This window comes from Plutella xylostella, chromosome 17, assembly GCF_932276165.1.
Source record: "Plutella xylostella chromosome 17, ilPluXylo3.1, whole genome shotgun sequence".
In the NCBI taxonomy this organism is placed as follows: Eukaryota; Metazoa; Arthropoda; class Insecta; order Lepidoptera; family Plutellidae; genus Plutella; species Plutella xylostella.
In genome coordinates this window covers 3,504,340-3,517,120 of record NC_063997.1, presented here as the reverse complement: position 1 = coordinate 3,517,120, position 12,781 = coordinate 3,504,340, and the positions used below count along the sequence as shown (strand labels likewise).

The following is a 12,781-nucleotide window of genomic DNA, read 5'->3' as shown; positions in this document are numbered from 1 at the left end:
CGTAGCGTAGCGATATAGCGACGTTATCGACGCAGATAAACGTCGCAATATCGCTATTCTCCATAAATACGTCGCTGTGATTGGTGGAACGCGTATTAAATGAGTTTATCGACCTCGCTAACGAACCTGTGTAGCCACCGATGTCCTGATTTCAAAATAATGTCCCGTGCGAGCATGTGCGTCTGTAGTGAACAAGAGGGCATGCATCAACCGATTCAAAGCCAAACGTAGTCCACCAACCGATTCCCATACCTATGTACCTACGTTCCGGGAGCTGTATTAACTGAAGTTACCACCATCGAACAAGCGCAGTCAACAATCGACAATCATTGATTGCAGCTCAGATTGCAGCATTGATTATCTGTCAAGTCTGAAGTAACTTGCGAGGATCTGACAGATGTTTAAAACATAAGCGTTGCTGGTAAAGGATTGATGATTAATGTATCGGTGCTGGTGGTGGTGATACGGTAGTAGTTCACATTAATCGGGGTATTAAACAAGGAGACACCATATCGCCCATGCCCTCCAGAAAAGCCTTGGAGGACTTAATGAAGACTCGTTAATGGGATGAATTCAGATAGGAATAGTCTGCTCAAAACTTGTTGAAGTTCTGTAGTGTTAAATTGTATATTGCATGAAGAACAAGGGTTGTTGAGAAGTGACAAGTTAGACCACGAAGTGAGCGCGCTATCGTTTGCTAACCACAATAAATATTATTAATGTTATTATCATACTATCGTGCTATGATCATCTATAGTTCTGCAGAGGTGGTTATTATGAAGAGATTAGGATCACTATAAAACTACGTTTAAAGAAGACGCCAATGTGTCTTGTAACTCTACACGTACGGTGCCGAATCATGGATAGTGATCTGGGAAAACAATCAGTGTGAAGATAATAAAGAGATTGGTGGAAGGGACTATTTATCTATACTAAGGATTTCGCTGAGATACCGTATTCCTAATGTGTAAATCTCGAAATTATATGTGGATAGCAATACAAATATTCTGAGACAGCTGAAAATTACAAGGCCCACAACATTTTCATGTTTCATACGTTGCAGTAGTTAGTCGGATTTGAGTTTTAGGAAGACACAAATTGAATTCGTAAATCTATAACGCGTGCTAAATGTGTAGTTTTGTGATCTCCAATGAGTAAATTCTCAAAATTTGTAATCAATCCCTCTTATTTGATATCACCATAATCACACACTCACACTGCACTACCTATCTAATACAAAAGGTAAACTCAATTGAACAAAAAAATGTGGTCAACAACGTCAACATCGCAAAAACTCGTTAGCTAGTGTTCAATGAAAGAGCCTTTGTAACGCAGATTCGAAGTTTTGTGAAGTTTCATCTCATAACCAGTGGACAATCGGGACCGAGACATATATTAATTGAACAATTTTGAATTGCTATTATTATGAGGGAAAATAGAACACACATTCCTACACCTACATAGGTTAAGTACCTACATATAATATTAAACCTATACATTCTTATGAAAATATATCAAAAGATATCTGAGAGAGTGGTGCGCGGAGCCAAGAGCAAATATAAAGCGCTGCAAGTGGAATCGTATATAGATTGGCCCTACCCAATGAAGATATTCAGACTTTCAGACTATAATGTTTTCTTCTATTCTTCTATTCTCTGTGGAGGTGTTAGTACCTGCACCTGGCTCTCTCGAGTGGAACCTTTGTGCATGTCCCCAAGGTCTAAACCGCCTTCCTAAGCTTGGACCATTTCCCACCACGCTGCCTGGTCCACTGCGGGTTGGTGGGTTCACTTGGTGGGTTCACATATCTAGATGTGCTAGAGACTATAATATTTAAAATATAATTTTTTTACGAATGAACTTATGTTGGTGTTGTCGGATACGTGGTCACCACCACCGAATATTAGTTCCTACCTAATTAACAATCCAGCGAAAAAACAAAGCAGCGTCGCGAATGAATGAACGATTCAAAAACCTATCGGAATAGCACCCGTGGTAAAGTCATCATTCATTCCTTCTATGTCTGCATCTTAGGAACATACTTAGTTATTGAAATTGACTAAATGGTTAGCACCAACAAATTTAATTTGAAGCTTGTAATCGATTTGTATGTTGATTGTTAAAACCACTGCACATTGCACAGTCAGCCAAAGATAAAGTATTTCACAATCCGCCTAACTACAGAATCGAATTTTAATCGAATTTAGTCTTCCACTATGTAGACGATGTACGAACATACATTATTAGTACCAACCAAGTCTCATTCCCGTTATCAAAGGACCTTATTGTTACGGCATAAGGAGATATTTCGTTTGAGTACTAGGAATGTATGGGTAGAGTATAGGTAGGTATTACAGAAATTATCAAAGTGGCCTGCTTGCAAGACCGGTTTTGTACCGGTTTGAGAGTTCCGATCAATTTAAATTGTAATTTATTTCGTTCGTTATTAAAGGGCACTGATGCGGCTCATAGTTAATACGTTGTAATTGTAACTTAATATATGAATATCAAATTAAATACTTTAATTTGATAGGTGGGTACTACTTTCTTAGGTAGGCTGTTCTTTCGTACATGCTTGTAAAACCTAAATATGTGCGATAACGATGGTAGACAAAGATAAATCGTGATTTAGCAGAATAGACCAAAAACTAACATGCTGCGGCAATTTATCTAGGTCCCGGAATCCCTACGGGAAACCCTTTTGAGTCGCAGCGGTACCCGCATACAATGCAAATATAAATATAAAATTGAATTAAGTATGGTGAATCGAATCCTTTCTATATACGGTGTAAAATTTCGAATCCTAAATAAAATTGACTATTCTTATACCTACCTACGATCAATCTACATAAAAATCCTGTTCAGAACAATACTCGACAGAAAAAACTTTGTTTTTAAAAAAGACAAAAATATAAAATAAAATTAGTAGAAGCAAAATAAAGTAGGTATGAGCGGAATCGACATAATTTGAAAACGAACAACGATAATTGACACAATAAAAATTATGTCGTGAATAAAAACCGTTCATTCGATGCATAAAAAAGAACAAAAAAAATATCACGAAACAAAATTCCCACAATGAGTAGTAATACCGGAGCAGCAGCAGCGTGAGGAAGCAAAAAGAGGATTACGGTAGAAGCACGTGCTGAGCTATAGCTGCCTCTTTCTAACTTAGCGCTCCGTCTCTTCATAACGTTTCTACAGTATACGTATCGAAAATTCTCTAAATCAAACTTTACAATAATATCGGTTTATTCAGTTAAGTTTTTTTTTTTATAATTCGTACTTATTTACGTATATTGTATAGCGTACACTATTTTTATAAACTATTGTGTTTATGTAACTTGTTTTAAAAAACTATTTACTAACAACTTGTAATTTTTTATATCTACATGCAGACATCCACGATACTTAGTTATACATATTATATGATACCGTTATTAATACCTAAGAAATATACTGCAATAACACAGAATATCAAAATAATCTGTACTTTTTGCATATACTGTACGCACTACCAGTTGACCTTCACCTTACTGTTTCATTCGCACACTAGCATTCCAAACGTAAGTCTGTCTCTTTCCCTCCTACGGCTAGATAATCCGCAGCGTTCTGTACACCTCCTCGTAGCGGCTGCTCGCCTAGTATCACGCGCGCTGAAGAAAAGGGTTTATCCGACGCCGAATGACCCGGGGATGCATCTCTAAAGCATTTTCCCGAATTAAAATGGATTTAATTTGCTTTCCGTTAGAATATATAATTTATTGTTTTAAATATTTTGTTTTGTTTAAACGACGTTTTAAAATAAATATAAAAAAAACTTCCAGAAAAATACTTCAAATATTTTTTGTTTTTTTAAACATTTTGGAATAGGTACCACGGTTTTTGTGATAAAAGTTTTCACTCAAGAAAATCTAGGTCACAGTCACGCACAGCGTACGCTGCTAGGCGTCCACGTCCAGTCCCTACCTCTATCTAGTATGAAAATAACTTCAAGCTTACGCTTGCGTAGCGCGGGACGGTTAGCATCAACCGTAGCGTAAAATAGGACATTGCGGTTGCCAGTATCGCTCCTAGGCCCCTAGTATAGACTACCTAGACAGGTAATGGGGTGACGTGGCATAAACCGGAACGTACAACGTTAATGGAACTTCTTCGTTCGAGATTGCTTTTATGTTTTATCTAATCGACGTCTTATTGAAAATGGTATTGACTATTGACCGCCCAGCATCGTTTCTGTTGTTTTTCGACATATTCTTAATGATAAGTTCCTACTTAAATTTTAAATAAAGTAATAATATAAGTTCCTACATATTATATTTACAAAAAAAATCTTTATTTCCAGTATTTTTTTATAATTTTTAAATAACGTAGGTAATTATGTAAAATTATGAAAAAAGTATCTTACAAAATTACGAAATCCTTACCTACTATAAATAGTAGTATTTGAGTACTAAATAGGTTTCTTTAAAGCTGTAGTAAGGACTAATTACTTGTGCTTTCGGGACAAAATTATCATTTGGAGCTGTAGCTGATTTTGAATATGGTGGGTGAATGGTTAAGGAACTTCAAGTTTAAAGTCAAGAAAGACTAATAAACACTACTCACAGTTCATAATGATGAATGCTTGAATAGACAAATCACGAGTAGGTAGGTATGTTCAAAAAACGTAAATATGTGTCATTACTTTATCTGAGAAATATTAGACTAGCTAGCACCTTGCGATTTGCACTCTTACGATTTGCATCGTAACCTAAAATATAAATTACGTAGGTACTTGATTAAAATACTCAATAAAACCTATTTTTAAGACATCCTTTATTTAAATTAGAGGAAATATTACAATATATTATTATGAGATAGTAACTTAAGCCTAATAATAAAGAATGACATCCTTATTTAATTTCATAATAAAAAAAGAGCACAGTATTGTACTTCGAATGACCAAGTTGCCTGTGCTGTTGGCGGAAAACGTGGTGCCGAATTGAAGCGTCTTGGCAATTACTAGGAGCGCAGCAAACGGTAGGAGGTGCATTCCTCTAACCCTAGTCTACAAGCGACGAGCGAGGGTCGCCCAATGCGGGGGAGCTTGCCAACCCTAAACAAGCTAATAGGGCTGTCGATTCTTGGAATTTATTTGAATTGCACCCTCGCTCGAACTACCTACCTATTTCCAATAAAGTTTGACGTCGACTAACGACATCTCAATGCTAAACTCAGATAGATAGAGGAGAGTTTACTTTTCTAACTAGTTTAAGAGGTCTAGTTAATAATATGGAAACATCAAACTTTTACAGCAAGATTGTTCATAAATTATGAAATAAACTTCACAAAGTTCTTAACCGTAAAAACACGGAGTCACATTATACTGTCTAACTACTCATTTGCATTTCACAATTAAAACTGACCAAGAATCCGGCCCAAATTAAACTTGGGCCAATGATAAACACATCAACAAAGCAGGCCAAAATATTTGAGAGACAGACAGACAGCCCTGCCATGCCCCCGGGAAGCAAGCCAAGTGCTAGTGACGGGTGAGTCGGGGGGCCGAAATTACTGCCACGTGATTAGAAATACTCAGATGAGTGCGCCTTGGCGTGCCGAGCCGAGCCGATCAGTTGCTGTCTCTGTCTCTTATTCATTGCCGGAATGAATTCAAATGATATTCTGTGAATCTGCCGAGTGAAATACCATCGTCCACCGTCTACTGGGTAGCTCCGGTTGTTTCTAGAAATTGCTTTGTTTGTTTACTTTTCTAATAACTGTAGCGAGGTTGCGAGCAACAATTAATACGATCGTATATTGTTAATCTATGGTACCTAGCGAGCAAGCAATATTAGATTTTAAAATCTATAATTAGAACTAGATAGTTACTTATGGAAAATCTGGAAGCGATGACAAATTCTTACATTTACTATTATTATTTTTTATTAATTTAAACAAAAGCAAGTAGGTTACCTAATGTTTTAAACTAAAACCGAAAAAAGTAAAAAGGTGCTTTTATTATAAAAACCGGTTTCCATTTTACGGTTAAGAAAAAAACGCAGCGGAGGTGGGCAGACAGGTTTTTTTTACGCGGCCGCGTCCACTCTCGGCGATCGAACGGACATCGAGCGGTTCCTCCAGATACTAGGGCCGCATAGATTGATGGAAGTCAACAGATTCCTATTCAGCTTCGTTTTATAATGCTAGGGAGTTTTCCAGTTTTGTCGTATAGTACGGATAGTGGGTAAGTGTTCGTAGTATAGTTTCTATCGACAGTGCTTGATAGTAATCGTAAATGCCAGCCAATAGGCTGTATCGTACATCCTACCACATCCATAGACCACATACATACACCTTTTATGACAAGTTTAAAAATATGCAGCGAATTTTACGATCCGCATAAATAGATTGATTGATATATATATTTTAAATTGAATCGTCTGCGTTATGAAATTAACGTAATTATGCCGTATTTATTTATGCATTTTCATCGGATCTGATCTGGTTAATAGCAGGTGTGGAATAAATAAGCCTAGAATTATAATTCAGGCTTTGTCGTTGTAGGGTTGTTATAAACGTTTCAATCAGAAAGGTTTTATAAGTTCCATTTTAATGGTCATTGTAAATAAATTATGTAGATTATTATGAAGTGCTACAATGAGAACCAATACTTTATCTGTACTGTATCTTGTACTAACTATGCAATACAAAAAAAAAACACGCACTCACGCCTTGTACTAATGTACTCCCTTGCGGGGTAGGCAGAGGTGCATTGCTGCACCCACTTTTCGCCAGATTGTTATGTTAGTCCTAATGTAATAGGGGGCGGGCCTATTGCCATTTTACGGGCACATCCAAGACCCGAGAACAAATATCTGTGTTTAAACAAATATCTGCCCCAGCCGGGAATCGAACCCGGGACCATCGGCTCAGTAGTCAGGGTCACTAACCACTACGCCATTCGGTCGTATGCAATACATTACTGACTAAACTACCTAAGAGCTTCCATCATTATACTGACAACTTCAATCTTATTCTTAGCTCATAGCTCGTCATCTTATTCTTAGCTCATTACTCGTAACTCGTAAGTTAGTTATTCGTATATATGAATTGTACATAATATATCTATACGAATAAGTTAAAAATAAGTTCGTACCTAATTACCTACGTACTAATTATCCAGACATATTCATATTCAGCAATGTCGGTGTTTGCGTATGCCATTACATATTTCTTAATAGAATTACAGGAACTGTACAAAAAGCTACGTGCACCTGCAAAACCGTTGATAATAGGTATAGTTATACGCAACAATTACTAATTTATTATGGACTGATAGGCGGTTTTCATCGTCTAATCATATTTTTTGTCCGACTGCTGCAAAGTACTAAATAAATGTATTATACTGTGTGCGTACCTATACAGAAATTATATTGTTAGGCCCTAGTGGTCTTTAAGGTTCAAGCTATTCTATGTCCCTTCTCTCGAGTGGAACCTTTGTACATATCCCCTGAATTTCAGCTTAGCCAGCCTAGCTCCCGAGTAAACTGGAGCAGCAAGCCTGGATGTTGCAAGCTCCAAGCTAAATGTTTCGTTATTTACGCCTCAGCCCAAATACATGAAATAGTTTTGGAGAGGTCTAGTGCGCATTCATACTTCTATTATACACTAATGTTTCCTCTTTAAGGTGATAAGGTAACGTACCAAATGGATTTTCATAAATGTATGGACAAACGACTTCGGCAATGCCGATGAATAGGACGCATTTGTGTTAATTTTTATACCTCTAGATACAAAGAATAGTACTTAAATGCGATGAGTCTGTTGCGTAAGATGCCAAAATTATGAAATTTGATAAATTAATATCTAAGTGTATATTAAAGCACAGGCGTGTAGGTACATTAGAACTACGGGACCCCATGGTCACTGGGCCCATCGACTTAGCATTACAAAGCCGTATAGTTTTGAAATTGCAAACCGAGACCTCAATGTCTGATTAGCATATAATTGTCGGATACAGGCTCGCTTTACGCGATAAATCTCAGCCACAAAGGCAGCCAGTGGACTACGACTAGCTAATGTAAGTATACTTGCTGTATATAGCAGGGCTTGGAAATGCTATGGAATTTAAACAAACAAGGAACATGTATGAACTTAATAAGTATGATAAAAATTGGTTTGTGATCGCTACACTTAATAGGTAGCAGTTCGCTCGAAAACTATGGACGGGACCTATTGAGTATAATTACGTACTTAAGTACATCATAAATTAGAAAACAGCCATTATTTCAATACTAGCTGCTCCCGCGAGCTTCACTTCGCCTTAAAAAGTATTCCCGTGGGAATTCCGGGATAAAAAGTAGCATATGTTCTCAGGGTCTAGACTTTACATATATATATACCAAATTTCATTCAAATCCATTCAGAAGTTTTGACATGAAACAGTAACAGACAGACAGACACAGTTACTTTCGCATTTATAATATTAGTTAGGATTAGGATTGTCAAAGCTAACATAGCACATAGCCGATAGCAGCTAGCAGGTCCTCCGATTTGGTCAATGGCCATCAAAATAACGGACAACAAACGTTACACTTACGGTAACAAATTATTTGATGCACTTTATATTCTTTTATAAACAAAAACAGTTATATACATAAACATGAAACTGCCTCGCCGTGGCGAATGCGTATGAACGCCATTAAAGATGAAATATAATTGGCAAAAAAGGGGAAACCAATTCATTATGCTGACATTGTTATTATAGTTGTTGAAAAAGTTACTAACGCACACCTTTTGTTTTGATATTCAATTAACTCTGAATAGGTTGGGTATGTGTTACTTGTTGTATTAATTACTCTATGCGTTAGTATGTCTATTGTTAGATTAACAAAAAAACGGTAACGTCTATTGTCCCCTGAACTTTAGTGAAGTCAAATACTTAGGGCCTGTTCCACAATGTCTGGTTAGTGGCTACCTGTCGGATAAAATACATGCTGTCACTCTCTGTCATTATTTTTTAGACAGTGACAGTATGTATTTTATCCGACAGGTAGCCACTAACCAGACATTGTGGAACAGGCCCTTAATGTAAATTACTTATTTAAATTTTATTTACTTTTTATTTTATGTTGTCAAGAAATAACAATAACAAAATACAGGGCCTAAATACTTTTCAACCGCTACTGTTTAGCAGACAAAATCGAAAAACATGCAACAATCGGTAGCAGAATTCACCAAATCAAAAATTTACATTTGAAATTTACTATTGCGATAGGTTGTTGAAAAGACTTTTAACTTTATGGGAATAGGCGCTATAATTGAGTAGCTGTAGATAAAATGATAGCGACTATTGATGTGCCAGTGGCATTCGCCCGAAGTTTCGCGTGATCAAATCGATTTTAAAAAGATGGCGGATAACGGTGCCCGATTTCGCGTTCCGAGCTCGCAATCAATTTACTAGACATCTGATTTACGATTTCGATCGATTCCCAGTTTTTTAGAAGTGAAACTCGAACGACGATTAACTTTGTTTATTTTGTTATTTATTATTGGCTGCCTGTTGGCTTGGCTGCTTGTTATCTATCGATTTATGAATCAGCAAGAAGACGGAGACACGAACCATTAATTAAAGCACAATTAAGGGAAACGTTACGTTACGCACCTAAATTATTATTACAACAACGTTTGATAAATTACTAGGTAATTAAATTGTTTGCCCATACATTAACACGAATCTACGAGTTTTAAGTTAAGTGTGCATTTTTTTACATAAGACTTAATCACTACAAAAACCGAAGCAGTCTGTAAGCGCGAAATCGTGATTTTAGATACATTATAGAGCAAACTAAGCCGTACTACTTCAATCATAAAACTCAAATTGACTGACCGCAGTCAGATTAGCCTTCGAATAAAATTAATTTACTATTTTTTTCATTGTCAGCATATCGCAGTAAATACATAGTAGTACCAGGAGGGCAGATAACAGCAGTAGGTGGCAGTAACGCCGGCGCGCCGATGCGGTGACGAAACCAACTGTTATCGAGGAGTGACCAATGGTGGGAGTCGACTTACCGATGTCGTGCATGCGGTGTTGGTTGTCTTTGTGCGACAGCGCGGCGAGCAGGCCGGCATCGCCCACTCTCTGCCGTGCCACTGCTATACCGACGGGAATCGAACCTGCGAAAATATCAAGAAGTTATAAAAAATGTTACCTAAGCAGTTACTAAGATGTTTAGGTACATTATTCTGCAATTATTGGCAAACGGCACTCTACAATCACGAAATTCATGATTCATACATCACGGGTGTCGTGGTGTCGTAAATGATCGTGTTCGTTAGACCAATGAAAGAGCGCTGTGTTCTCATATTGCAACAGTTCATTATCTCAGTAGGTTAACATCTTTCTAAATAATCTATTGTTATAGCAGACATCAATTTCGTTTGTTTTTTGCTGCGCAACGGACCCTCCTTGTAGGTATATTACATTACATCGTTCGTATTTATTCGAATCATGATACAATCGCATTTATTTAGGTACGTTTTTTATACTGAAAAAGCATTTTTTATAAGAACAATTTAAAAAAAGCGGAATCATCATGTTGCTTTATTTACACAATATTACAGCTACACAGACATCGCTGTCCTCTTCAGAATTGGAGACGGCGAATCGGAGAAGTGAAAGGGCCAAACAACCGGATAGTTTTTTTTTTATACTGTCTATTCGTAACAATCGACTTTCATCTACTAGGCTAGCATGCAAAGCGAAGAGCTCACCGTTGTTCAGCGAGGCTGGTATGGTGGGCGGGTGATGGTCCGGCTTGTTGCCGGGCGACGCCTGCTCCAGTTTGACAGCTACTAGTTCTGACATGTGCATGTGTTGGGGTTCCCTCTTGACTTGGACCTGGAGGTTTTGGCCCGCGAGCCCCACCCAGGTCACGGGGTTGGTCCGGCTGCAGCCGCCGTCAGAGCCCTGCATCAACTGGTGGAAAAAGCCAGAGTTATAGAAGCATCTGTCATGATTTTTATTTCGTAGGTATCACAATATTTTAAGTGTCTAGACTGTAAAGATGTTCAATTTAACTGCAAAGTAACTAACGTAACGAATCGATTTAATTTGCCAAATTGGCAATAACCGGCGGCAGCGGCGGCGCGGCGGCGCTGTCGCTATTGGTATAACATGAGAACAATATTGCGATGCAAATTCAACGACGCCCGACGAGTCCGACGACTTAAATGATGGTGGATTTTCCCTAACATTTTGTACCTACCCTTGTCGACACAGACCTAAATAAATTTAGAAACGTTTCCTAATCGTGGTTGCGCCAATTAGCATTCGTAATACAAAATGAAATTAATATTTTTTCTGCAAGAGGTTCATTATTACCTACCTCTACACAAACTATAAACCTACCCTCAAAGATCAATAACAAACACGCTGAGCTTATTCCAATCGTCCTATCACTTTTCTATTATTACCCGCCCAACTCCGCTACACTCATACACTCCTGGTACCTTTTTAGGGGAGCCAGTGAGGCAGCACGTGCGGCGCGCATGCTCAGTCTTGACGGCCAGCGGTTGCATGCCGCTGGTCACATTTTCCAGCATCTGCCGCTGCAGCTCCGTGGGGCAGCATGAAGCTTCTGTCACGCACTGCATTCCTAGTTTGCCGTCCTCCATTTTTTGGTCCCTGGTGAAGGAAAATTGGTAAATTTCTCATTATGATCGGTACATTGAATGGACTCAATTTTGATGCATACTTTTAAACAAAAGATAGGATTGAAAACACAGCACCCCAGTAGGTATTTTGACTCCGGTCAAAAGGGCTGAATCTCAGAAAAAGGTTACTTCGACATGGCATAACTAAAAATGTCGAAGTACTAAGGTTTTGTCGGACTCAGAGATTTCCGTGTGTGAGATGATCATCAGATCACATATATTCGAATCAAGAAGGACTTTGGGAGTAGAACATAATAATATATTATTAGTACCTACAGTTAAGAATAATTTTGAATAAATTGTAGATTAGAGGAGTCTGTTATTGGCGCTCATTTGTTTATGCCCAACAGTTTATGAAGCTAATGGGGAGAAAGAAAGTTCAACCAACTTGGTCCAGCTATTTTGTTTGCGCACTTACTTTTCAGTATTTTCAAAGGTGACCCGCTGGCAGGTATTCAGCAGCTCCAGGTGTAGAGGGGAGTACGGGGAGTGCGGGGGCGGGGTCGGCACTCCGAACGCCGATAGCGACGTCGAGTACAGACTCTCTGTTACTGCGGACAAGAGGACCAACGTCAGGTTATGCTGGCCTGGTGATTGATGCTATTGGTTTTTTGATGAATTTAATATTATATTTTTTGGCGTTATATAAAAAATCGGACCTGACCATTATCTATACTTGACAAAATTTACTGTAAATAAAAATGTAAGGCAGCTGCGATTTGACTTTTTGCGACACGAATTTAAAATATAGCGCCGCCGCCGTTCATATAATTTCCATATTATATTGTTTTTATGAATATAAACTCATAATATATGTTACTCATATTTATGCGACAAAATTATCACACTACAAAAAAAATTAGTGCTCGCAGGGTCTAAGGATGTAAGTGTAATAAGCCAAAGTGAGTTTAGAAATGGTGAAGTAAATGATTCTTGTAAAACTCACTAAAATGTTAATAGTAAGTATGGAATTTAGAAGCTTTAGGTATATATAGTTCTCATTCTAAGATGTCTGTGCTGTGAGGTTCAAACATACTTCAAACAAACAATTTTAAAGGACAACAAAGATCTATTTCCG

At 37.8% G+C, this 12,781-nt stretch overlaps 1 protein-coding gene across 3 annotated transcripts in view; it reads right to left on the bottom strand.

Moving 5' to 3' along the window:
• Nucleotides 1-12,781, bottom strand: part of LOC105384326 (protein winged eye) — a 78,264-nt gene that overhangs the window by 14,703 nt on the left and 50,780 nt on the right. For all 3 annotated transcript variants that reach the window (XM_038108951.2, XM_048626961.1, XM_048626960.1), the window contains exons 4-7: nt 12,122-12,254; nt 11,500-11,674; nt 10,762-10,966; nt 10,060-10,164 (exon numbers count right to left, since the gene is read on the bottom strand). In XM_038108951.2, the coding sequence (XP_037964879.2) occupies nt 10,060-10,164; nt 10,762-10,966; nt 11,500-11,674; nt 12,122-12,254 (618 nt within the window). The remainder of the gene's footprint in view (nt 1-10,059; nt 10,165-10,761; nt 10,967-11,499; nt 11,675-12,121; nt 12,255-12,781) is intronic.